The sequence below is a fragment of the Trachemys scripta genome, chromosome 18, assembly GCF_013100865.1.
Source record: "Trachemys scripta elegans isolate TJP31775 chromosome 18, CAS_Tse_1.0, whole genome shotgun sequence".
NCBI classification, from domain to species: Eukaryota; Metazoa; Chordata; order Testudines; family Emydidae; genus Trachemys; species Trachemys scripta.
The window spans coordinates 6810507-6838173 of NC_048315.1; the positions used below are offsets into that span (position 1 = coordinate 6810507).

General features: G+C 39.5%; 1 protein-coding gene across 4 annotated transcripts; it reads left to right on the plus strand.

The window, feature by feature from the left end:
* Positions 1–379: 379 nt before the first annotated feature.
* On the plus strand, positions 380–27667 carry GGNBP2 (gametogenetin binding protein 2). 4 transcript variants are annotated; one of them, XM_034752767.1, is made up of 15 exons: positions 380–519; positions 1571–1695; positions 9418–9498; positions 11442–11695; positions 12525–12623; positions 18252–18377; positions 18487–18600; positions 20426–20635; positions 21773–21947; positions 23598–23792; positions 24725–24875; positions 25085–25210; positions 25303–25445; positions 26037–26285; positions 27014–27667. In XM_034752767.1, the coding sequence occupies exons 2-15, from the start codon at positions 1603–1605 to the stop codon at positions 27215–27217; spliced, it is 2220 nt and encodes a 739-aa protein (XP_034608658.1). In that variant the 5' UTR covers positions 380–519; positions 1571–1602; the 3' UTR covers positions 27218–27667. The 4 variants fall into 4 exon arrangements, with proteins under 4 accessions (XP_034608658.1, XP_034608659.1, XP_034608660.1 ...); XM_034752768.1 differs by having other exon boundaries at positions 20426–20629; XM_034752769.1 differs by lacking the exon at positions 18252–18377 and having other exon boundaries at positions 27014–27666.

Consider the following 27667-nt stretch of genomic DNA (forward strand, 5'->3'; position numbering starts at 1 on the left):
AGGCGGCTCATCGGGCACTAACCCCGGTACCCCCCCGAGAGCGGAGCGCTGACTCCCGCCCCCCGCCGGACTATTTCCCGAGGCGGCGGAGGGAGCCGGGCGCTGGGCCCCGCGGGTATTTGTGACACCTGCGAGGCTCCCCATTCCCCGGGCTAACGCCGAACCCAGCTCGGAGGCCCAGGCGAAGGCGAAGGCGGTGGCGGAAGGTAAAGGGCGGCAGGGCTGGGGGCGCGGCCGGGGCAGGAAGAGCCCGGGCCCGTAGCGGGAAGCAGGGCGGGGTCTCCCGTCAGACAGGGGCGGCGGCGGCCTAGGCCCGGGCGAGGGTCTCCTCAGGCTGGGGCGGTTCGGGTAGGGCGGTGAGGAGCGGTTGGGCCGCGGTCTCTCGCGAGAGGTAGGCGGGGCCGGAGCGGGGCCGCCGCCTGCGGGGAGGGGGCGGCTCTGAGGAGACGCCGTAGCCGGGGCCTGGGCCGTCCGCTGGCTTGTCACAGCGCCTCAGGCTGCGGACTCGCGAAGGAGCCGGTAAAGGCCCCCGGGGGACGAGCGGGGCGGGCCTGCCCGGGCCCGCGGAGGGGGACGGGGGCGGCCTATCTGCCCGGGCCGGCGGGAGGCGGGTGCAAGGGGGCCGGGGAGGGCGAAGGGGAAGGCCTGACGGATCCCTGCCCGCCGGCTGGCTCCGGTCTGCGCTGCCCAGGCCGGGGAGTTGCCTGAGCGGGCGGGTGGGACGCGTGGGCCGCAGGCAACCTCCCGTCCCCGGCGTGCAGAGGAAGCGGCTGGGCCCCGGGGCGGCGACGCTGCTCCGGGCTGGGGGCAGTTAAGGGGGCGGGGGCTGCGCTCGCGGTGCCCCCCGAGGGGGGCGGGACGCGCTCGGAAGAAGAGGCCCGATGGAGGGGACGGGTCCGTGCTTAGCAGACAGGAACCTCCCCCCGCTCGGCTCCTTACATAACCGCCGGGCAGGGAGGCGCGCGGGGCGGGCGGGCTGCGCGACACCCCGTGCCCAGAGCGGGCGGGTTCCGCACGGTGCTGACCGCCTCCGAGCAGGGGCTGAACCCCACCAAGCGATGGGCGGATCCTCCCGCTGCCCCCTCCCGAGTGGGCTGAGAGTGAAGGCCCGTTGACAGCCCGGGCGGATTCTCCTTCCCCACCCCCCCCACCCCCAGTGATCCCAAGGGAAGGGGGTTGATAGGCCTGGACAGACTTCCCATGTTCAGCCACAGTGCCTCCCCCTGGCTTGGTCATCCCCCGAGAGAGGGTCAAGGTTGGACTCCTCCCCAGTCCTACTGTCCCCTCCCACCTGCTGTGTCGCATTTCCCAGACTTTACACCTTCAGTCCCATCTCTTCTCCATCTCCGTTTCTTCCAGACCCAGACACAGGGACCGGACTACGGGAAATGGGTGTGGGCTGGGCGGAGGGTGTCTGTTGTATTGGTGCCTGGAAAGCTGAGCTTTTTAATGGTACACTCTAGTGTGTTGAATCAGGCGACCCGATAAAGCAGGCTCGTTTCCCTGCTGGTGAAAGTGTTTTGTAGAAGCAGAGCTCTTATTTACCTCTCTGGGGCTTGGCTGTTTGCAGGCTGAAGCTAGGAGGAAGCAGCAACAGCAGAGATGGCGCGGCTGGCTGCAGTTTGCAGAGACGGGGAGGAGGAATTTCCCTTCGAAAAGAGGCAGATCCCTCTCTACATAGATGACACCCTTACAGTGAGTGTCTGTTGTACAAGTAACACCTAATCTTCATGTATCTAACAGAGCATTTAGCAGTTACAACATAGGCAGACGATATGTTGCAATTCCTAGGCGAGGCCTTTCTCTTTAGACATGCCTCTTAGGCTCCTCCTTTGAATTCTCCCAGTGCGATAATCTTTGGGAATTGATAATGCTTTGAGTCACTTATGCTTAACGCAGCAATGCATTTTTCACCAGACTTCTTTAGAAAAATCTAGATGACCAAATCAGAAAATACTTTTTGCTTATTTGGGGCCCATGTATGTACAGTTTCCAAGAGATGGTAGGCATGTGGCTCAGCCTACCCAAAAGTAAGGCAAAGCAATCTTTAAATAATGTAGGATTAATATAATTAGTGAATCATGAAACTAAGGTACCAAACGAGGTTGGCCAAATATAAATAATTTTAAAATAAGTGAGAAGAGGATTAAGTGGATTGGTGGTACATTTGCATTTAAAATAAAACAATTTAGGGACGCTGATGTTGTTTAGGTCCTGCATCAGAACATTGTCCTTTGTAAAGTTCTCCTTGTAATTGCTTGATGGCTTGGTTGTCCTGTCTCTCAATGCTCTATTCTAATGTTCAAAATCTACAGTCATGTGGTTTATTTTTTCTTTTCCCCTATCTGGTGAATGCAGTAAAATTATCTGAATGTATCTGGGGGGCTCTGGTTTGGGAGCCTCTCTCTGACTTAGTGTTGGGTGCTTCAGTGGAAGGTGCAAGAAAATTAACTGAATGTAAACTGTGGCACAACGTGCCTATAGAGGAAGTGTCTTCATAACACTAGCTTTTTAGTATTTGCCTTAGCCATGAAGCATGAAACTTTATCCCTAATTTTATTTTTATCCAATCTAATGGAACTGTGGATAGTCTGATCCATATTAATGTCCTCTTTTTTTTTTTAATCCTGTTCAGTTGTTGGCCTTGACATATCTTGTGACAGTGGATGATATATGCTAATTATGCATTGTGTAAAAAGTTTCCTTTTATCTGTGTTAAATTCCTGTTTTTCTATTTCTGTGATTATCCTGGCTTGTATTATGAGACAATGAACAGGAGTGTCTGATGTGCTGTATTTTAGCTATTAAGTATTTTGTATACTCATTTCTCCTCTCTGAACTAAATAGTTCAGTCTCTTCGTGTGGAAGGCTCTTTCTGTTTCTAAGCATTTGTTGCCTCTCTAGACCTCTTCTATTTCTCCTGTGTCTTTTGAAGTATAATGACCAAAACGAAATACAGACTTGCCAGGGAAGTCTTGCTGTCCTCGCTAAGTCACAATTTGGGTAATTTAAATTTTGCTTACCTAAAATTCCTTCTTATTTTACAAAAAGAGCAAGAGTACTTGTGGCACCTTAGAAAGTACTCCTGTTCTTTTTGCAGATACAGACTAACACGGCTGCTACTCTGAAACCTTCTTATTTTAGTGGGCTAAAATATTTTTCTCTTCCTGTCCTAAACGGTTAGTGTTGTTCAGTGCCATCAGACTGTCGTGCTTTTAATGAGGGTAGGCTACAGTTGTGATTGAAGAGGTTCCTGTATATAGCTGTAAATTGTGTTTTGATCCCTTTAGATGAAAGGTATTTGTATAAGTACCGTCATTCTCATTATATAGAGACATTACTATTGGTCCAATTCTCATTCCATTACCACTATTGAGTCGCACAAAAAATTCATGTTTTTACATATGCTGGAAGCTTCTCTTTAACAGTAATGGGAATAGTAGTTGGGTGGTCTCCTTGAGTGTTTTTTTGTTTTTGTTTGTTTGTTTTTTGTTTTTTCTTTTTCCCCTAGGTCTTAAGTATCTATAATAAGTTATCAAATACTTAAGAAAAAGTAGTGCATGTTCTGCAGTTGTCTGCAAAGCTTAGCTCTAGTGCTTTAACTTTTTTTTAAAAAGTATCCAATAAGTGTGTTAATTTGATATAAACAGGCTTGTAGTAACCCATCAAAAACTTTCTTAAAAACATAGATGATCGAGAAGGTCTGCATCTGTGTAAGTCATTCTGGTGTCCTGTCCTCTCATAAAGAGAAATTGCTGAAAGTTTAAAATAATTTACCTGCTCAGTTTATGAAAATAACGTACTCTATAAGATTTCTAGAGGGGATGGGTTTGATTTGGTACTGTGGGGACCTGCTCTTCCATTTCAGTACCTCAGGAACTGTGGTTGCTGTTGCTCCTGTCCATAGAACTTCATCCAAAAGCTGCTTGAACTGACTTGATCTTTGACAGTTTCACTGTACTGTTCATGTAGTGAGAAGATCTATATACATACAGAGAACATGAAAAGGTGGGAGTTGCCCAACCAACTCTAAGAGGCTAATTAATTAAGATGAACTGTTGTCAGCAGGAGAAAAAAACTCTTTTGTAGTGATAATCAGGCTAGCCCATTTAAGACAGTTTGACAAGAAGCTGTGAGGATACTTAATATGGGGGAAATAGTTGCAATGTGTGTAATGGCTCAGCCATTCCTAGTCTCTATTTAAGCCTAAATTGATAGTATCTAGTTTGCATATCAATTCTGGTTCAGCAGTTTCTCGTTGGAGTCTGTTTTTGACGCTTTTCTGTTGCAAAATTGCCACCTTTAAATCTGTTACTGAATGGCCAGAGACGTTGAAGTGTTCTCCACCTGGTTTTTGAATGTTATGATTCCTGATGTCAGATTTGTGTTCATTTATTCTTTTGTGTAGAGACTGTCCGGTTTGGCCAATATGGGCACCCTCTGACGTTTGGGTGGAAGACAGAAATTACTTACTGGCCTTTCTTCACTAATAGCAGCAGAACATGCTGGTACTCTTGTACATAGCACATTCTCAGTTGGAGTATGATATCAACACTGACAAAGATGGTTGGTTTCAGGCGGATGGTGTAAATTGCTTTGTGCAGCATGATTGCATACCATATGTGGCATTAACTGGCAGACGATATATGGGTGCAGGGAACAATTATTTATATTCCAGTAGCGCCTACAGGCCTCAACCAGGTTGGCCATTGTGTCAGGCACTATACAAACATAAATATAGGAAACCCACAATCCTGCACCAAAAATTGACATGCTGCTGCTCACAAAGTGTTATGGACCACAGGGGCATGTTGTTTTGTAGACCAAACTACACAGGATCGTTTCAGGGGCAAGACAAAAATGCCACATTTATTATGATGACACAATTTGATTTATGACCAATAACTAATATCTAATACCTATGTATATACAGACACACTCACACACATCAAATGTTCTGCAGCTGCTAGATAGTTACCAGTCCTGAATGTAGCTTGGGTTTGTAGCTTGTGGCAGCTAACTGGCCAGGGAAGCTGGGCACAAGGAAGGGCTGGGTCTCTGTTGGGTATCCACTGATGCCCTTCCATGTTGGCAGCAGAATGTTACCCTCCAAAGTCTTCCATCTCGCCCATCCTTTTTTGTAGGCTTTAGTTTGAATCCAGAGTCTATAGGTCTTGCTGTGTCACGCTGCCTCTGGGTTTGGTGATTGATCACCCGTCAATTGCAGGCATGACTTTCAGCCTCGGACCTGGCTTGGATCTTCCTTCTATTGTACCTTTGTTCTTTTCTTTTTAGGGTGGACTCTTCTTACTTTGCTAGGGCTCTTGTCTGCATCTTCAGCCCTTGGAATTTGAACTTTATTTCATCAGGACAGGCTGGTGCTGGAGGTTGATTCCATCATCCATACATACCTCATTCACACATCTAAACTAAACTAATAAGATTACAGCAGGGTTTTGCAAAAATGAAGGTTGCAGCAAGCTTACAAAATGGAGTAAGCGTTTTAAAATGGGGTTTGAATTACAATATGGCAAACAGTGAACAGAAGTTACAATACTGAAACAGTGCAAGTCTCAGGGTACGTCTATACCCAGCCGCTAGTTCGGCGGCTGGCAATCGAACTTCTGGGTTCGACTTATCGCGTCTTGTCTGGACGCGATAAGTCGAACCCGGAAGTGCTCGCCGTCGACTGCGGTACTCCAGCTAGACGAGAGGAGTACCGCGGAGTCGAAGGGGGAGCCGCGGAGTCGACATTGGAGCCTGCCTGCCGCGTGTGGACCGAGGTAAGATCGAACTAAGGTACTTCAAACTTCAGCGACGTTATTCACGTAGCTGAAGTTGCGTCCCTTAGTTCGATTTGGGCGGTTCGTGTAGACCAAGCCTCAGTGATTTAAGCAGGAATTGGATTGACAGTGAAACTTACAAGGGCAACTGGCTGAACAGCTATGTCTCTTAACAAGCATCTTAATTGTCAATTAGCCAGTTATTGGGGTAACCGGTTTTATGAATGAATGTTGTTTCATTCATAAAACTTTACTTATGAAGTTACATTAATAAAGTGAACAGTTAAAAACAATTTCATTCATCAGTTCTACAATGTAAAGTGGGAACAAAGGAGGGGCAAAAAAATGGCGCAGGGTAGTAAAACAGAATCCCGTAAAGAATAGAACGAAGCATTAGTGTTCTAATGTTAGCATGTATTAGAATGGGACAAAGGTGCTTTCAAGGCTGGGAGAACAGATATCATTCAAGTAAACCTCTTTCTAGCTGAAAGAGCAGTATTGGCTGGCTCTAAAGGGAGATGCATCAGTGCTCTGGAGTTGGTTTCAGTATTTGTGGGGAAAGCAGAAGTAGAATGAGGATTTCAGAAGATTGCTGCCCTCTTCTCTAGCCAATTAAAGAGGCAAAAGAGTTGGTGAAAAGGAAAATGGAAGCAAACTACTTCATTTTTAGAGTTGACATGTTAGTTCAGCCACTAGTCCAATTTAAAGGGATGGTAACAACAGATTTCTGTTAAATTACAGTTTTTTTTCCCCACACGTTAAATTACTGAAACTGAATTTTAAAAATAAATTTGACTTCTCTGCATTTCTCTGTTGGAAAATGAAAATCGGTTAAGCAAACTTCACTTTTTTTTTTTTTTTCTGGTCAGTCTTTCTTTGTCTCTCCATGGTGCAGTTTGAAATGCAAACACTGAAGCAGGTTTCTTGTTTAAAAAATTGTTTCCATTGGATGGAAATGTCCTTGTTTTAAATAAAAATCTAAGTTTGGGACTGAATTTGAACTAGTGCAGGCCCTGATTCCATAAAGAGCTCTGTGCAGGCTGATCCTTACTTACTTTAGTGGGGCTCTATGAAGAATCAATGACCCATGCACCCTAGAGCCAGTTGCAGCATCAGGACGTCAGTCCTTTCAGTAATTATAGTTAGCTGGATTGGTATGTTCTCTGCAAGGTTGTTAAATGAAATTAAAGCCCATAGGTAATAAGAGAGAAATCTAGTTGTTTGGTAAGCTGCTAAAGTAAGAGTGCGATTGTAATGTTACATTTGTTAAATAGTGTTTAAATTAAAGGAATGCAAAACTTGGACTGTCTGCAAAAGATTAACATTAGTTTTCTGCATCTCCTCTATCTATGATACACATTGGAGGAAATTTGAAGAGACCCATCTTAATTGTACCTATGAAGGAGTCCAGTTCTCTCTCTCTTGTGGAATGGGATGAAGGCAGGGAATAGCAATTTGAATACTAAAGGAAGAGACTTGTGTTCTCTTAACTGCAGCTGGTAAAAAAAAAAATTTTATTGTTCCAGACAAAATATTTGTGCACCCTTGTTAAAATGGTAGAACAAAATTGCCTGTTGAAACTCCCAATCCATGATGTGATATCGAAATTTAAAATAATACTAATTGGGTTGAGGGAACTTGCACTTTATAAACAAGAAAATATTTTGCTGGATTTTTGGGTGCAAAAGAGATTTTAATGCTTTTCATTATTTAAACAACAGTAATGTTGTTTGGCTCTCTGTTAGCAAATGGCACCATAAGTGAATACCACATCAACTTACTTTTCTAGCTTTTGGCTTCCATGCTGCATGGTAAGTAATTAGGCAAGCAATAGTATGGAATATTGTACCAATTATCACATAGCTCTGTGGGTTTAACATCTTGCTTTGAACCACTTGAGAATTGCAGCTACAGTGATCCAAAGCAATGTAAATGCCTTTGGAATACCTTGTTAAATTAATATGTTCTTAAAATTGATACTTTGCAAGAATAGACTGTGAAGTGATTAAACTATCATACATGTGCTTCCATCATTTTTTTTTCTGTAGTTGATCTATGGCAGGGGTTGGCAACCTTTCAGAAGTGGTATGCCGAGTCTTCATTTATTCACTCTAATTTAAGGTTTTGCGTGCTAGTAATATATTTTAATGTTTTTAGAGGTCTCTTTCTAGGAGTCTATAATATATAACAAAACTATTGTATGTAAAGTAAATAAGGTTTTTAAAATGTTTAAGAAGCTTTATTTAAAATTAAATTAAAATGCAGAGCCACCCCCCCCCAACCCCCCCGGACTGGTGGCCATGACCCAGGCAGTGTGAGTGCCACTGAAAATAAGCTCGCGTGCCACCTTCGGCACGTGTGCCATAGGTTGCCTACCCCTGATCTATTGGATCACTTGGTATAATGCCTTGCAACAATCTTTTTGTTTGTTTTGTATTTGAAGCACTGCTTAAAGTATTGTAGATTGGGGTTCTCAACCTTTTTCTTTCTAAGCCCTCCCTCCCCCCTGCTATAAAAACTCCATGTCCACCTGTGCCACAACTGGTTTTCTGCATATAAAAGCCAGAGCTGGCATGAGCAGGTAGCAAGCAGGGCAATTTCCTGGGGCCCCATGCCACAGGGGCCCCCGTGAAGCTAAGTTTGGCTTTAGCCTCCGATGGCAGGGCTCAGGGCCCTGGACTTCAGCCCCATGTGGTGGGGCTTCAGCTTTCTGCCCTGGGCCCCAGGGAGTCTAACACTGGCCCTGCTTGGCGGACCCCCTGAAAGCTGCTCGCGGCTCCCCAGGAGGACCTAGACTAGGTCATATTAGTAACGTATCAGAGGGGTAGCCGTGTTAGTCTGGATCTGTAAAAAGCAACAGAGAGTCCTGTGGCACCTTAAAGACTAACAGATGTATTGGAGCATAAGCTTTCGTGGGTGAATGCCCACTTCATCAGACGCATGTAATGGGAATTTTCAGAGGCAGGTATAAATATGCAGGCAAGAATCAGTCTGGAGATGACAAGGTTAGTTCAATCAGGGAGGGAGAGGCCCTCTTCTAGCAGTTGAGGTGTGAACACCAAGGGAGGAGAAACTGCTTCTGTAGTTGGCTAGCCATTCACAGTCTTTGTTTAATCCTGATCTGATGGTGTCAAATTTGCAAATGAACTGAAGCTCAGCAGTTTCTCTTTGGAGTCTGGTCCTGAAGTTTTTTTGCTGTAAGATGGCTACCTTTACATCTGCTATTGTGTGGCCAGGGAGGTTGAAGTGTTTTACAGGTTTTTGTATATTGCCATTCCTAATATCTGACTTGTGTCCATTTATCCTTTTAGGTAGGGACTGTCCAGTAATGTAAATATTGCTGTCTAACCTAATGATTGTTGCCACTTCCTAAAGAAATGTTTTAGAAAAGCACATGTTCTAAAGTGTCTTCTAGAGCAGCAAGACAAAGTTGAATGCTTTGCTGACTATTCTGATACCTCTGTATGGAGTACTCTTATGTTTAAAGCTTCCAGTATTGTAATGTGAGAAGAATGAGGATTCAACAGGCAACCGTACATGCATTTTTAAAAAGGAAGTAGAATAAAGTCAGGTCTGGATTAGGTTTGTATTTTTGTGTTCTGAGAGGTTTTTTTTTTTTTTTTTTCTTGTTTAGATGGTGATGGAATTTCCTGATAATGTGCTAAACCTTGATGGACATCAGAATAATGGTGCACAATTAAAGCAGTTCATTCAGGTAAGACACAATCCTTAACTTCCTGTCAGTTTAAACAATCCATTTGCTGGATTTTACTTTCTCTGGTTACTTGCTTTAGGGTACTTATTTCTTCAAATAAAAGTTGATAAAGTACATTGCTAGCGTGATGTGCATTGAAATGCCTCTCAGGCACTAGCACCAAAAGACACTGTGTACGTTACACTTTTGTCCCATTGCAATTGTTGCTCCTTTATGTACACTCTGTTCTTTCCAAAGATGAAGTACCATGTTATTTAAAACAGAACTTTTAGCAAGGTGACATCTGGTTGTCAGTGTGAATTTGTATATTATATTTTTTACAGAAACTGTGATTCTAATTCTATTTTAATCAGGGCCGGCTCCAGGCACCAGAGGAGCAAGCACGTGCCTGGGGTGGCACGTGCTAAGGGCGGCAGTCCGAGCAGTTTTTCTTTTTCTGCTGCGGCAGTTCGGGCGACAGCAGTCGAGTCGTTTTTTTGTTGTTTTTTTTCCGCTTGGGGCAGCAAAAGTGGTAGAGCCGGCCCCGATTTTTAATCCATTATTTGGTTTCAGGATGCTGCTAATCTGTTTATTCAATTCTAAATAAATTTGTCACTTCTGAACATCAGGTTCCTACAGCTAGGTCCAAGACCGGGGGATGCACTAATTCATAGTATGGTTGCTAGTGGGATTCTAAAAAGCAAATTTGTGGTTCTGACAATTTCTGGTGTGGGAAAACTATGTTAACGAAGTTGGCTTTTTGTGCGGGGAGGGATATCCTGTCTCCCTTTTTATTCTTTCTTCTTTAGGCTGGGGTTGTCAGCGGTAGATAAAGTAGCTTCTTGCAATATTGTACTTTAGTTTTAACTGCAGTATCTCTGACACAGATACTGCATGTAAAGCATTTCTGTGCAGGATAATTGCACTGTTTCTGCTGCTGTTAGTCAAGTATTGGGAAGAGAAGAGTTGCGGCGTAGCATCATCACTGCTAGACTGTTGCTCTGACATTTTGGTGATATTTTTATGTTGGTATTCCTTTAAAGACTTCTATCTGCATTTTTTACTTTTGTTTCAAGTAACAATATAAGATTAGTAATATACCTTATTAAAAATGCTTCCCCTCATTCACCACCCCTCCCCCAACTTGTGCTTTGATATCTGTTTGTATGGTCAGTTTCACTGCGTTTAAGTTATTGGCTTTTTAATATGAAATTGCATGTAGTTTTCAAGAAAAAAAAATCGTTAGATGTGTCCTGAATTCTTAGTCGGAGGACTTCAAATCTCAACACTTTCACCATAAGTGAAAATCACTTGCCATAGTTTAAGAGACCAGAGAATACCTGTGTGGTTCAAAATTAATGTACATTCTTTCAGTGTAAATACTAGGAGGTCAAGTAGTAAATTATAACTTGTTGGTTTAAAGTTGTCTTGCAGGTCTCAGGCTGATCTAATAGTCCCACAATGAGACAGAGCTTTTGCCAATCCAGATTTCTTCCTCTTCCCCCATCCCTCAATATTTTTTATAGAGGAATGGGTCTTTCCCTTTGGAAATAAGGCTAGGTGAAGATGTGAGTTCTCCTCTGTAGCAACATCTCTTGGCAAAAAGATGTGGGGAGGGAGACTGGGGGGGAATTGCCTCCTTATCTTTTCCAAGGCTGGGCCATAAGGCTTAAAGCAGTGCTGTTGGTGACAGAAGTTGCATCTATGACAATAAAAGGCATGCTTCTAGTCACATGTTGCTCCAGGCTTTTCTCTCTGCTTCCTCCCTCCCCCCCCTTTTTTTGGAGGGGGCGGGGGGATATTTAACTTGCCAATGGTGAGCTGGTGACCTGAAATTTTGGGGCTGCAGACAGTATCCACTAAGGTATTTTGAAAGAAGAAAACTGTGAAAGTCTAGAATTCTATATTAACTTAAGGTTTCTAAAGGGTTGATTTTTAATTCATTGCATCTCTCTCTCTCTCAGCGACATAGTATGCTTAAACAGCAGGATCTAAATATTGCCATGATGGTGACATCGCGTGAAGTCTTGAGTGCACTTTCTCAGCTTGTCCCATGTGTTGGCTGTCGTCGTAGTGTGGAACGTCTGTTTTCCCAGCTTGTTGAGTCTGGAAATCCAGCACTTGAGCCCCTTACGGTAGGGCCTAAGGGAGTCCTTTCTGTAACTCGAAGCTGTATGACTGACGCAAAGAAGCTTTATACGCTATTTTATGTGCATGGGTAAGTTAAACTTCTTAGTGTGATATATCAAAATACAGTCACTGAGTTTATTCTTTCCATGTCCCTTTCTGAAAGAAATAAGCTAACTTCTGCGTGCATGTTTTGCCAAGTTTTCTTGGTACAGACACGAACGTATTATTGGCACTGTGATCAGCTACTAATTAACTGGAAAGCAAGCTGAACTAGAAATTGTGTGATCTGTTACGCTATTAAAGTTTAAACTTGCTCATCTTTCAGATGACCAGTTGAATTTGTTGCTCTTTTCAATTGCGAAAAGGATTCAAGATAAGAATTAAGATTCTTAGCCAATGGCTTCCAAATGGCCATGTGTGACTTTTGTTGGCATGTCTAGAGGAAGAGTGCTTGCAGTAGAACAGGATTTTCCTTTTTCTCTAGATTGTAAACATTAAAACAAATGATATTTTCTTGCAATTTTATACTACAGTAAGTTTGCAGGTGGGGTGAGAGGAAGGAATCCTTTAGTGTAGGAAAAGTTGGACTTAGAAAACGAAACCTCTTCTGTGTCTACTATCAATAAAGGCATAGCTGTATCTGGATGGCATATTGGACTGTGTTTCGTATTGCTTGCTAGAATGGTTGGTTGGGAACATGCCTACTGCCCTCCCTTCCTTTACCTGAAACATTATATAGGCAAAGGTGGTAATGAAAGCAGGAAGAAGAAAAGCTTATGGTTAATAAAAGAGTGGAACAGTATTTGTATCTCGGTAACAGACTGTCTTAATTTAATTTTTGTTGGATAATCTTGTAAGGATTTGTTTGCAATATTGTAACTTTAATTTTAAAAGTAGTTTCTGAAATGTCTACATAGGTCCAAATTAAACAATATGATAGATGCAATTCCAAAAAGTAAGAAGAACAAGAGATGTCAATTGCACTCCCTAGACACGCACAAGCCAAAACCTTTGGGGTAAGTTAAAAGAACTTGGATACTATGTCAGTGTGTACATGAAAATCTAAAAATGTTCAAAGAACAGAATTATAGATGAGTATTTTTTCCACAATTTGTTGTCCTGAAGAGATACTGAAAATTCTGTAGGTTCATCTGAATTTTGTGGGCAGAGAAGTGGGGGACCAGCAATATGTAGTATGGAACTGCATGCGTAGGTCTAAAACCCTTTTAGCAGCCTAGCAAAAGCAAAATTTTATAGCTATAAAACTCTTTTGAAGGTCGTATTCCACTGCTGTAACTTCATGTCTGTGAACTTTGAGAGTAGAAATCTTCACCAGAAAAATCTGAAGACTTGTTTTATGACAAATTTTGGCCCTATCTATATTTGCTTTCAAACCATATTTTTAAAAACGTGTGTGTATTTTTAAAACATGTATAGCATTGTGGATGGAGCTAAATTAAAGTGTGCAACTGTTCTTAAACGTGGTTGGAAAGCCAGCACAGGTGAACACTTGCAGAGAATAGAGCAAAGTCTGTCTTTCACTTAAACAGTGAAACTTATAGCTCTCTTACACTATTACTGTTACCTTTGCAAGCCAATTTACTGGGGGGGGGTGTTTCAGTCTGCTGTTAAACTGAAACAATTGTACAGTGATGTGAACCCCATTATGTTAGCTCAATGTTAATTTGAAACCCAGATATGTTCACTTATCCAGTCCACTTAACCACTCCAACCAATGCATGTACATCTTAAACCTAGTGATATGAAATATTGTTTCAAACTAACAATATAAACATAATGGTCAACATTTTTTAATTTGATAAATAATTTTTTGCTGATTTTTGTTATCTTCACAAAAAATTGCATAATTATGAAAATTGTGAGGAAAATCCCCTCTTTTACCAGGTCTTTCCTAGGAATAGCGCCATAAACTCTTGGAAGCCAGGACTGTCCTTTCTTATTCGTAAAGGGTTTACATAATGGGGTCCCAGACTTACTGGAATCTATGCACTACTATAATTTAAATGTTAAATAAGTCTTTATATATGCAAATAGCTAACTGTTGTACAGAATATTCTCATAATTGTTTTCTGCTGTCGTGCAAATCTGAGCTAAAAGTGATTGTTTATATAGCTGTCAGCTAGTGTGTTGGACTCCCATGATTGGTTTTTTATGGATTATAATACTTGTTTAAAGCAACAGTCAGTTTTTGGTTCAGTAAGCTCAGTATTTTTGGTCAAGTCTACTTGCCACAAAATAACAAAGTTGAAAATCTGGGAGTAGCAACATGCAGGATCGCAATCGTATCCCACTTCCTCATGTTAAATCCTGCGGGTATTTCAGGTGGGGTGTGGAATTATTGCAGATTTCTATTGTCTCCACTCTTAACAAATATGATGTCAGTATCAAATGAATGAAGACAAACTGTTCTGAGTGGCTCAGTCTATTGTCACAGTCCCTCTGCCCAGGTAGCTATTCTCACATTGGCTTAAAATATTTTCTCTCCAACGTGACCACTGAATCTTTTTCTTAATAAACAATTAGGCCTAACTTAGTCCCCAAGCCCCTGGTCAGAGCTCTGATGTGTATGTAATGCATATTAGTAGCCCTGATTCTTTTAATATAGTCTACTGAATTGCTGATCCTTTTTTATCACAGCTGTTTGCTAGATATTGCATCTTTATGTGGCTGGATTTTTTGACCCCATGGAAAGAATTGAGGGGGGCAGGGAAACACAACCCCAATTCCTTGGGGGGGGGGGGGAATCATGATATGAACATTACAGTTGCAAACCACCATTCAGTCAGCTCTGCTTCTGTGTTGTATCTCTTTCTCATACCCTTTGTCTGGTCTGTTTAGATAATAATATCTTCAGCACAGCAACTGTCTTTCTCGTGTGTGTGTGTTGTGTTGTGTTTTGGGTTTTTTGTTTTTTTGTTTTTTTGGTACAGTACCTAGCACTGCAGGGTCTCGCTCTTGGTTGGCCCCTAGGCACTGCTACTGATATAAAAGATAATGTGAAATAAAGATAGATCAGTTTTCATGTGTTGTATAATTGTGCTTGTAGAACCTTTCTGTAAGTCTTTCATACATCTGTGTGAAAGTGTGCAAGATTAATTGAATGCAGATACGCACCATTTTATGAATAAACATGTATAGAATTGAATACATAGTATGTTCATATAAATAGACTCAAGTCTAGTTAACCATATCATGTATTCAAAATGTGATGGCATAATATTTGGCTCATTTGAACTGTGCAGAGCTTGAAGTATTCGAAATCCCTAAAATTCATGAGTTCTGTCTGCCATCATAGGTGTGTACCCACTTCAAAATTATAGGTGGGTTTTTTAGCTGTAAAATTTACTAGTTGGTAGCTGCTATGACATCTTGCCATTCATGTTGTCTTGTTTGTTTCCATATTAGGTGGTGGTCTTTTGATTTTAAAAACAATTCAAGTGAATAAATAAGATATACTGAATCTCTAGTTAGGTGGGATTTACTTTAAGTTGAATAATAACAGACTGCAAAGGATGTAAATGTAACTAAGCCTGGGTCTACACTACACACTTACCTGGATATAATTATACGTTAATCCATACCCTTGAGCAAGGCAGTTATACCAACTGAACTCCCCGTGTATACAGCACTTTTTTCAAGACTCAACTTGTTAAGTTCATGGAGGGGATGATATGATGCTGTTGCCTACAATGGCATGTGGCTCATGTGCAATTGCTATTTGTAAATAACTGGTGGCTAGAGAGAGGCTAGTAAATGGGGAGAACTTTGAGTTCCTAGAGAATTCTTTCCCAGGTGTGTGTCTGATGGGTCTTCCCCACATGCTCAAGATCTAACTGATCGCCCTATTTGAGGTCAGGAAGGAATTTTCCCTAGGTCAGACTGGCAGAGACCCTGGTTTTTTTGTTTGTTTTTTCCTCTACAGTTTGGAAGCTTGCTTGTTTGAACTAGAGTAAATGGTAGACTCTTCGTAACTTGAAGTCTAGATCATGATTTGAGGATTTCACCAACTAACCCAGACGCTATGGGCCTGTGACAGGAGTGGGTGGGGTGAGGTTCTGGGGCCCGTAATGTGCAGGAGGTCAGACTACTTGATCGTGATGGTCCCTTCTGGCCTTATAAAGACTATGAGAATGTTATCCCTCATTGGAATATATTGGAACCTTGTCAGTATCAGTTTTCAGAGTAGCAGCCGTGTTAGTCTGTATCCGCAAAAAGAAGAACAGGAGTACTTGTGGCACCTTAGAGACTAACAAATTTATTAGAGCATAAGCTTTCGTGGACTACAGCCCACTTCAGTATCAGTTGTGTTCTGTCTTTAGCAGAGTAAACAACAACATGTCAGAGCTTGATCAGAAGTTTCAGATTATAGGACAACCTTTTTTATTATTATTATTATTATTAGTTTAAACACAAACTTGTCTTTCATTTATTATGTCCATTCTCTGAGAGGCTGAGTGGGAGGAGGGAAATAAAATTGATACTGTAAAAAGCAACAGAGTTCTGTGGCACCTTATAGACTAACAGATGTATTGGAGCATAAGCTTTCGTGGGTGAATACCCACTTCGTCAGTTGCATGACGCACCCACAAAAGCTTATGCTCCAATACATCTGTAAGTCTATAAAGTGCCACAGGACTCTTAGTCTGGATCTGTAAAAAGCAACAAACATGGCTACCCCTCTGATACTTAAAATTGATACTGTTTTTTCCTTTATTTTTTTGTTTTGTTTTGAACTTGAGATAATAGTAGCTAGTCATTAGCTCCATCTCTGACCAGATTAAATATTTCAATAAAGAGAAATATGTACTACCAATTATACTACCTATTGCATAAGCAGAGGTCTAGAAGCTAGAGTAATATAGCAAATCCAAGGGAATATGAAAACAACTTTAGTCTTTTGCAGATTGACTTCTGTAAGATGAATCCTCAAAAGCAGCTTTTTTAATAAATGAATATATATCTTATTCTCAGGTTGAGTCAGACCAAAGAGGATTATGAAACAGAATGGTTCATATATGAACTTAATTAAAATTTTGCCTTAGCGTTCTCAACTCACATTTATTTATTTATCTATCTATCCCTAGTATGCAAATTGAGGCTTCCAACTCTGTCAGATAATGCTTTATGTAGACAACCTGTGTAGGCTGTTTAAATTACATAGCTTGCAGTTTGCTTAAAATATACTGCTCAATATAGTACTGCGTATACTATTTTATAGTGTAGAAATCATCAGGTACTAGCAGTATTGCTATCAACCCAACTAAATCTGCAGTTTTGAATGAAGGCAAATGTATTAATAGCCTAAATGAGGAGGTGGGATAGAATTTACGTGTAGTTGTGAATGATCTTTAAAGTAACTTCTGACTGATTTTATTTTTTCTTTGCAAGAAGCCTTGCCTTTAAATAAGATAATCACAGCTTTGCATGATGCATATTATATATAAGATTTAACTTGGAGTTTTAATTAGTTTTCAATAACATATTAAATTTGTAGTTGTAGTTACAAGTAGTCAACTACTGTGGTTATTGGCTGACAAGTAGTTAGGAGCCTATAGTCATACCATCTATTGAATTGTAAAAGGCATATCATTATTGTGTTCTCTTTGGGGCTCAGAAGATAACTTGGACTCCTCTTCCAATCTTAAGGATTATTTACACTTGGAATTTTATCAAAAGAACTGTTCTAAAATAGTTTATTTTTGACAGAAGCCCCAGTGTGGACACTTGTAGGCCTGGTCTGCACCTAAAACTTAGGTAGACCTAGCTGTATCTCTTAGAGCTATGGAAAAAAATCACTCCTTGTGCGACATAGTTGGGTTGTCCCACCTTGGAAGAATTTTTCTGTTGACATAGTTACCGCCTCTCAACAGGGTGGCTTTACTACAGCGACCAAAAATCCTTTCCATTGTTGTAGTGAGTGTCTGCCTTAGAGCGGCATAGCTGCAGCTGTGCTGCTGTAATGCTTGTGTAGTGTTGACATACCCTTATTCTGGAATAAGCACATCCTTTTCTGATTTAGATTAATCCTTTTGGTCCATAGGAGTATTAATGCTGGAATTTATACAGAAATAAAATTTCCAGAATAATTGTTCCCAAATAGCTATTTTGGTAAACTTCCAAGAGTCAGCAAGCCCTTAAGTAAAAGTGAATTGTTGTTTGTTTGTTCTTTGCCATACAACTGCTGACTATTTCAGCAAATGTATGCTGTTAAAGATAACTGGAATATGTGTTTTAGCTTTGAACTTGAAGTAGTTAACAGTGGTGTTGAAGCATGTCTTAATTTCAGATTGCAAACTAAGTATCCGTTTGCTGTGGAAATAAAGATTTATAGATACTTTACATCAAAAGTGGTACTTGATTGGGGGAGGAGGGAATGTTACCTACAACTTGTCATTGAGATCATGATTCCTGCAGAAAACAAATTCCATTTGATAGTTCTTCCATAAAATTAGTGACAAGAATAATAATTTTTCTGGGAGGTGCAATGCTTTCCTGTATCTTGTAATATATAGGATGCAAACTAAATTAGCTAACTGTAGGATTTTGATAGCATGTTTCAGGAAGACATTTTAGTTTACTCTAGATATTATATAGCTGTAATTTTTTTTAATACTATGCTACAGTGAAGGGAGCAATAGCACACTCAGTACAGAGAAATTAGGTGCAGATAAGAAAAATAGTGAAGACAACAGGAAGGAGAGCAAATGTAGGATCACTTTCCACTATGGACCTTTCCAGGGAGCTGCCAGGTAAAATAATTAAAGAAAAATAACACTACTGTTTTCCTTTCTCCCTCTCTCAAAAGAAACTAATGTGCAGTTTTTGTTTTTAATTGGTATGTTATGTTCCTTTCTGCAGGGGTTGTTGGATGGATGTGTGGGAACTCATGTCCCAAGAATGCAGGGATGAAGTAGTTTTAATTGATTCTAGTTGTCTTTTAGAAACATTAGAAACATATCTGCGAAAACACAGGTAAGTTAAGGGAATTAAAATGTTCTTTACACTTTATTCTCTCATGGAACAAAGTATATAAAGAATACAGTTTGAAGTTAAAGGTAAATAACAAAGATCTTTTCAAAGCTCTGACAATTTTGCAGAGTTCTGCAATAGTTGATGAGACACCAAAAACAAGATGTACTCCTTTGGTTGCTTGATAGTAATAATCCGTCATAGCAGGAGAAATATAGAACCCTAAGATCAGGCCCTAGCTTACTTTTCATTTATGATTTTTAGCTAGTACAACACTGTAACTTGTATCGTAATTCTAGCTACATAATCACTTGAGAGATGAAATGGTATTCTCTTTTTCCCAGTTCATAAAGATTGTGGCTGTCTTATTTGCAACGATTAAACTATCATCTGGCAGCTATTAGAAAAATATCAGAGGCAGTTGACTTATCTGAGGCATCAGCATTTGGTTTGATGTAAACTATTCTCAGAACATAACTTAAGAATCAAACTCCATGTGTTTACACCCTGTGCCCCTTTTTATTGTGTTTATTATATGGAGATATACCTATCTCCTAGAGTGGTCAAGTTCAGTTTCCTGACAGATTTTTGCCCCAGATTCCTAAATGGGGCCCCCTTAAGGATTGAGCTCACAACCCTGGGTTTAGCAGGCCAATGCTCAAACCACTGAGCTTGAAGTTTGATTGAAGAGTATGAGCAGTACTTCCAAAACTATTTCTTGATCTGAGAGAATATTGGATTCCTTACAGTGGCTATATTTAATGTGCTATAGTTGACCTTTTTTTAACTAGTTCTTGTAACTTAGTCTCACAACTTAATCAAAATGTAGTAACAAGGCAATCCCTGGATAGAACTTCAGACCATTGTTTTAACTTTCTAGATTGAGTTCATTTAAAACAAAACAATGGTAAAAGTTTCTCAATACTGTTTCCTGTTTTACTTTTAAAATTTAAAAATTTTCAGAATTTAAAACTAAATTAGGACATTGAGTTTAGACCATAGAATTTTTTCAATAGTAGTGTCAGTCATTTGAATAATTAAAACCTTGAATATCAAATATTATTGCTCTTAAAATAGTTTTCTTAAGCTTGGTTGCATTTTTTTAGATTTAGCACTTTTCTAAAAGTGAATAATGCATTTCACAGCGGTTGAAAGCCCTTAGTGCACTGTTTTATGACACACTTAAGGTGAATTAGATACCTTGTATAACGACACATCTTGTGCGGCTACTTGCACACATTTTATTTTTTTAATATGTACACTTACCTGTAGTAAAATCTAAGGCACTAAAGTAGTTTATAATGGAAATGCTGATCTTACACCGCAGATACCAGATAAAAATGTACTTTGATGTCTCCCATTATTCACTGTGTTACTTAAAATATTCTGAAGTCCCCTTACAAAGTCACTTATATTGTGCCACAGGTGGAAAAAGAATTTTAAAGGTACAGGACTTGTGCTGGCTTAGACCAGTGATTCACCTCGTCCAATATTTTGCAGGAATCTCAGTAATAGACAATATGGAATAATCTGTCCATAGAGGAAGTTTCTTCCTAATGCTACCAGTTAGTGGTTGGTTTATGTCCTGAAGTATGAAAGGTCATATTAGCAACTTCATTATATTATAAGATATAATATATACTTTGCATGTTATCCCTGTAAATCTTTTTGACTTTTTTGTTTGAAATATCTTAACTTATAGTGGTCTAGTTTAATAAATGTAATATGCACTGTTTTATTCCTAAATGACTCTTGTAATTGTATTTAACTCTGTTTTAAATTGCTACTTCAATAAGAATACTCCTTTTTTTTTTTAATTTTAATATAGGTTTTGCACCGACTGCAAAAATAAAGTGCTCCGGGCATACAATATTCTTATTGGTGAACTAGACTGCAGCAAAGAAAAGGGCTATTGTGCTGCACTTTATGAGGGTTTGCGTTGTTGTCCACATGAACGTCATATACACGTATGCTGTGAAACAGACTTCATTGCACATCTCTTGGGTCGAGCTGAACCAGAGTTCGCAGGAGGGTATGAGTATGTAATTTGCTAGAATGGGCTATCTAGCGCTTTGCTTCTTTATTTTATTTCTGAACATATGTTGCAAGAGTGATGATTAATATTTTCTGCCTCTGCTGCGTAATGGATTTTTAGATGCAACCATTTGTATTTGATGTATACCTTCATGATCATGTTTCAAAGCAGTGAACATTTCATTAATCTCTTGGCTCATTGAAATCTACAAGCAAAATTATAAGCAATTGTTAAATACCTTGAAATTAATTTGTTCACTTGTTAGGGCTGCCTTGCTTTCCCATTGAGGTGTTCAAGATATGTGAAATAGAAAGGGAATCCTGAATGAAAGTTTTACTGAGTAATTTATATATAAAATCCATAATTTAAAGATTAGTTTAGCCACTGTACATTTTTCAGTTACTGCCCTAAAATCTTCCACTGATGATATAGTTCTGAAATTGAATAACTTAGACTTTTCTTCACTGTTGTGTGCGTTGTGAGAAAAGCGGAAAGAATCCTGTTACAAATACTTGTTCTTAATAACGGTTTATAAACTGGTACTGGGATACAGTTGCTTTATTGCAAGGTAGGTAATTTGTAAACTCGCATTCACCTTTTTTGAAAGATATAAACATTTTGTTTCCTACTTTCTCTCTCAAAGGTGCAACTAAAATTCTCACTAGACTATAAACTAGATAAATGATAAATCCTGGAAAATCAAATGCTTAACTGTGCCCTACTGATATTCAGAATGATAAAGCTCTTGCAATATCCCTCCACCAGTAGAAATCATGTACTGGTGGGATAACTCCCCTCAAAAGCCACAGAATGGAAGATGCAATGTAGCCTTAAGGTGCTGTGCACAGATGAACATGTCATGAGAGCAATTGATGCAGCTTCAGATTTTTGTTCTGGTCCCTTCTATTTTGCATTTGCATGCAGCACAGTAGAACTCTATACAATCATTACTGTGATTATGCAAATGTCTCTTCAGATTGTTCTATCTTCTATAGAAATGTTCATTCAACTGCCTTAAATGTACAGTAAATAGATTTCTGTTGACTTTCTTAATGAAAGGAATAGTTTAATACTGTGTATATCTCTACATCAATACGTTGTTCATAATATTCCAAACCAACTCATATAATCTTGTTCCAGACGAAGGGAAAGGCATGCTAAGACAATAGACATAGCCCAAGAAGAGGTTTTGACCTGCCTGGGTATTCATCTTTATGAAAGACTACACCGAATCTGGCAAAAGCTACGGGCTGAAGAGCAAACATGGCAGATGCTTTTTTACCTTGGTGTTGACGCTTTACGCAAGAGTTTTGAGGTAAAAATGGGTGGCTATTTAAAGTCTTATGACTGAGCAGTTAAACTAAAGGTTTTTTTACATTAACCATTAACCTACAAAAATTATCTAATTCTTCACCATTTGATATTGTTTTCATTCTGACCTGAAATGCAGTTTGAACAATGGGAAGAAACATGCCATTATTTTATTTTCCGGTCCAGTGCTGCTGTACACTGGACTCTCCACAGTGAACTGGGTCACAGGGACATGGTAAAATCTTCTCTACGCTACAGGTTTTAGCTATGCTCTAATAAGGTTACCTTATTTAGTTTTAACTACGGTGAAGAATTGGCAAGATGGGGAAGCCTTTGAATTACAAATGCTATAGCAAAATGCCTAAATTCAAACTAAACTGCATTCACTGGAAACTTCCAAGGACTTGGAGGGAGGGGAGAAAACCTACAAAAACCTAAATTTGTGGCAGAACCTTGTGTGTGTCCTTCTAACATTCATTCACTCACTCATGATCTTTGACACTAGAATTCCAATATTTTTATTGGAATAGTTCTATCTTCCCCATCTTATCTATGATGTGGTTTTTCTTTTAGGCTGGTTCCTTTTCATAATGACTGTTCTGTGTCCAACATTTTTATAAATGTCCAGTTAAAGAAAAAAAGATAAAATCCCCATTGGGTGAAGTTATAACCAGATTAAGGCTCAACTTGTTCCCACCTTATAGTCTTACAAAGCACTTTGTAAGAATTTTTTATTGTTGCTATTGATGTGGCTCTAAATTACTAGTACCTACCTTGCGTTTCCAATTCCCTATCGAGGGAGGTGCTTTAAAACCACAGCTATAGCGCAGCCTGATCTTTTTAGTCATAACGTGACTGGTTTTTCAAAATTTTAAAAAAAATAAAACCTTTTTTTTCCCCCCAATATGTTAAAATACACTGTTGAAAATTAAATCTTCCTGTGATGATTTTGATATTTTTTTTCCCCCCCAAAGGGCCTGTCTACATGGGCAAGTTATACCAGTACAAGATACTATGTAAATATAAACCACTATAGTGAGACTGGTATAACGTCCCAAAGCTTGTCTTCCATTGGAAATGGTTTAAGCTTAACCAGGAAAAGCCACTCTTAACGCTAAATACATTATGGAAGATTCTGATGTTTTTTAAAGGTTTAGATTTCTCATCTTGCTGATGCTCCAGGCAGCTGTAGCCATGAGAATACTACTACATTTTTATCTGTGTTGCAATAGTACTGTAATTATTTAAACAGAACATTTTCTGAACCAATTTTCTTGCTTTACTCTTCCACTTTTCACTTTGGACAAGGAAAATTCACAAATCTGTTTCACTAATGTTTGTTTTCAGGTTTTCAATGCTGCAAAGCTAAGCTTATGAAGTCTTTCCACTTACATTTCTTGAAATAATTAAATCATTTAATAAAATTTGTAGTGATGCATTTTTATTCATAAGTCTTATAGGAGCATCCTTCCCAAAAATCTAAATTTGGGGCCACATTTGAATTGACAATTTTCTTAAGCATTGGGAGTGATAGTGCTTTGATTGACTCTTTGAACAAACTCCTTACCCTTTTTCCTGCCCTTTCTGTTTTATAAATGGAGAAGCTAGAGTTTAGCTTTAACTCCTTTAAGCAGGCTTTGAATTTTATTACCAGATGGCTGTGGAAAAAGTGCAGGGTATTAGTCGATTGGAACAACTCTGTGAAGAGTTTTCAGAAGAGGAAAGAGTACGAGAACTTAAACAAGAGAAGAAGCGCCAAAAACGGAAGAATAGGCGGAAAAATAAGTGTGTGTGTGAGATTCCTGCTCCCTCACAGGCAATAGAAGAGAAAGAAATAAGTCCGGAGAAGGTAAATATTGCTGATCAATTGACAGTTTTTTGCTACTGAATAACTAATTTTGAGTTCATAACACTCTGCGTTCTCTTGTTCATCACGTTGGACTCTACAGTTTTTATTATTATTATTTATTTTTATTGATGGGGACTAACTTTTTTTAAGCATCTCTCTAAGAAAACTTGATACCTCTTTAGAATAGTTTTGCCTTGTAAAGGAATAGTTTTCAAACAAGATCTATGATTTGTGAAATTACTTAATCTAATGCGGGTTATTTGAATAAGTAATGATAACCTAATTTTTAAAAAAAAAATCACTTAACTAAAGAGAACATTGTATTTGCATGCTACTCAAAGACAAGTAGCACCAGTGATGGTCTTTTATAAGGAGACTCAGGGTATGTCTACACTTCAATTAAACACAGCTGGCTCACGTCAGCTGACTTGAGCTTGCAGGGCTTGGGCTGAGGGACTGTAAAATTGCGGGGTAGATGTTTGGGCTTGTGCCCAAGCACTGGGACCCCAGCCCAGGCACCACAGTTTTACAGCCCTGCAGCCCGAGCCCTGCAATCCCAAGTCAGCTGACCTAGGCCAGCCACGGGTGTTTAATTGCAGTGTAGCCATACAATAAAGTACTCTTCCTTACAATGGCTTCAAGACCTGTGCGGCTGAATCCAACTATCAGTAAATGTACCTGTTATTGAAGTAAGTTCTTTGAATTGATGGAACACGGTTCTCTATGGCCGAAAGGATGCCTCTTATTTAAGGTTGATATTTTGCTTTTTGAAGTGATACAACAACATGATATTTAACAGCCTTATTTGACAACAGTAGTTTCTCTTGTGGTAGGACTATCCTTTCTAGAGATTTAAAGAAAACATTAGTCTATTTCTGCTATCAGCTGGCTGTTGTTTTAACACTTGCATACCTCTCTTGGTTTTATTTAAGGAAAACTCAGACTTCATGGAAAATAGTTGCAAAGCCTGTGGTAGTACAGAAGATACTAGCAGTTGTGTAGAAGTAATTGTTACCAATGAAAGCACTTCATGTACCTGTCCTAGCAGTGGCACTCTTTTGGGTTCACCTAAAATAAAGAAAGGTATGTTACCCTTGTTTTTTATAATGGTTTATTCTGAAAACATTTAATATAGGGTGAGGGAAGATATTTTCAGATACTTTTTAAAAAAAATAGTTGGAAGAAGTAAGAGAATATGAATTAAAAATTTAAGAGCTGCTTGTTTGTAGAGCCCTAACTAAAGAACCTATAACTTCTGCTGTAGATTACAGTAACTTCTCATTTCATCTCAGGTTTATCTCCACATTGTAATGGTAGTGATTGCGGCTATTCATCTAGCATGGAGGGCAGTGAAACGGGATCTCGGGAGGGTTCAGATGTAGCCTGCACTGAAGGCATTTGTAACCATGACGAAAATGGTAGGTTCAGCAAGAACTTAATGTTCACATTCTTTAGTGTCTAGAAAGCATAGAAAACATGTCTGAGAGAGGAAATCAACTGTCTTTCACAGGTGATGAGTCGTGTGTCCACCGCTGTGAGGATAAAGAGGAGGATGGAGATAGTTGTGTGGAATGTTGGGCTAATTCTGAAGAGGATAACACAAAAGGCAAAAACAAAAAGAAGAAAAAGAAAAGCAAAACTTTGAATGAGCATGTAAGGACAACTGCTTACTTTAGAATTCTAACTTAGTTATGCATGTATTGTAAAATATTTATTGCAGATTACCCAATTTGGATTGTGGCTAATGCTACAGGTTTAAGCAAGATGGTGTGGGTTTTTCATCTCCTCTCTCCCCTCCTTCTCTTTCAAAAAAATCTTTGTCTGAAGCATGTATCAGATTAAGTTCTGAAAAAAGCTTTTCTTTATTTATCAGCTACCTATACACTTTTTAGTAGTGTATTTTGCCCTTATACCTTCTCCTCTTCCTGTATACCTCAGCCCTGTTCAGGTGGGAGACAGGTGATAGGCTAGTTATCTCCACGGTCTGGTAATCAAATGTACTTTGGTGAAGGCAGTAAACTAGCATACCAAATGCCCATTTCCAGTCATTTTGAAGTATTCAGCATTTGAACTGGTCTCTACCCCCTTTCTAAATATTGCTTTGTGGAATTATTTTGTGAGGAAATATTGTCTGGTGTCTTTACCAAATCTTAGTATCCCAATCGTGAAATGAACTCAATATTACAGGTTTAAAAAAAAAAAAAATACTTCCAGTTATTCATTGTAAATTATCTTAACTCTTAGATTCAGAAACTTGGAAGTTGTATTGCAGATCCGAGTAACCGTGAGACCTCAGGAAATATTGTGTGCACAGAGTTTCACCTTGACAAGACCAAAGACACCCATGCTGAAAGCTGCTGTAACTCAGAAAAAAATGGGCAGCAGCTGCCTTGGTTTGACCACAGGAAAAATGTGTCACAGTTTGCAGAATCTACAGAAACCTCACTTGTTCCTGATTCTGGAAAAGGTGCCAAGAGCTTAGTGGAACTCCTTGTAAGTAACAGTTTATTTGAAGACCTAGGTTTGTAGCCTGCTGCTTTGAATCTTTGGTGTTAGGGATAGGTTCTGAGGAATTCAGAATCTGTATGTGGTATGTTAAGACTTGGTACAGTGAAGAGGTAGTTGAAGATGCTCCTCATACCTTGCTTCCCGTGTTTTGTGTTTTCTGGTTGATTTATGGTGAAATGTTGGTGAGACAGCCTTATAGGAGATTTGTCATTCTGATTTTTGAGTAAGAGTTGTCAGTGGAATTGGAATAATAGTGATAGAAAGTGCACACATCTTCATTACAAGATTGCCAATCTGTGCTCTTGTGTAGCATGCGAGAGCCAGCACAGATTTTCTCAGATGTTTTTTTTCCCCCCATTGTTAGGCATCTCTCCATATTTTGAAAGTTCCATATTACTGCCATGATCTTTCACTTTAGAGTGTTGTTCTGTTTTCAGGTGAAACTGCTGCTGCTTAATTTTGCCAGACTACTTCTGACACAGCGTGTAGCAAATCATTGTGAATCAAACCCAGATCACTGGGCTAGCTAGTTAGGACTTGTGTGTTGTCACTGTGTGACAATTATTCTTTGTTCAGAGCGACTGCAGACTTTGAACAATACAATACATAGGTATGAAACTTGAACTGGAGACACTAATTTGTAAAATGACAGAGAATGTGCAATGTTGGAAGAGCAACATTCATGTTTTTAACTACCTTTTTTCCCTTTGTAGGATGAATCTGAATGCACTTCTGATGAGGAAATCTTTATCTCACAAGACGAAATACAGTCATTTATGGCAAACAACAAGTCTTTTTACAGCAATAGAGAACAGTACCGACAGCATCTGAAGGAGAAATTTAATAAATACTGCCGCTTAAATGATCACAAGAGGCCCATTTGTAGTGGTTGGTTGACAACGGCTGGAGCGAACTAAATACAATAAAATAGCTCTGTCTTTCATTGAAATCCTCAAGATGACTACTGCGCCTTCTCTTTCAAAAACTTAATTTAGTGACCTTATGGCAAAATTTTATCTTAAAATCAATGTGATTCTTTTTCTTTTTCTTTTTTTTTCCGGTGGGGAGATTGGTGGAAGTGATTTCATTAATTTTGATCTTTCTTCAGGCTTGTTTCTTTAGTTGAGTAGCTGTGCAAGCCTCTCTTATAATTTATGCCATCTCTTTTCATTACATGTTTCTCTTACTGTGAGACTTACAAAAAGCAACCTAGTGGCAAAGTAATGTTGTACCTATAATTCTGTACAGAATGACAATGAGCTGAATATAAGATTTTACAAATAGACATCCATTTGCAAAATGTTTTGGATGTAATATGTTAAAGCGCAATGTGCAAAATTTAAATAAAGAATATTTATTAATATGCA

Excerpts from the sequence above, each read along its gene's own strand:
- GGNBP2 (XM_034752767.1), top strand. The coding sequence starts at position 1,603 with ATGGCGCGGCTGGCTGCAGTTTGCAGAGACGGGGAGGAGGAATTTCCC. Across the intron at positions 18,601-20,425 it reads ACATATCTGCGAAAACACAG|GTTTTGCACCGACTGCAAAA; the intron begins GTAAGTTAAGGG and ends ATTTTAATATAG. Across the intron at positions 21,948-23,597 it reads CTTTACGCAAGAGTTTTGAG|ATGGCTGTGGAAAAAGTGCA; the intron begins GTAAAAATGGGT and ends TTTTATTACCAG.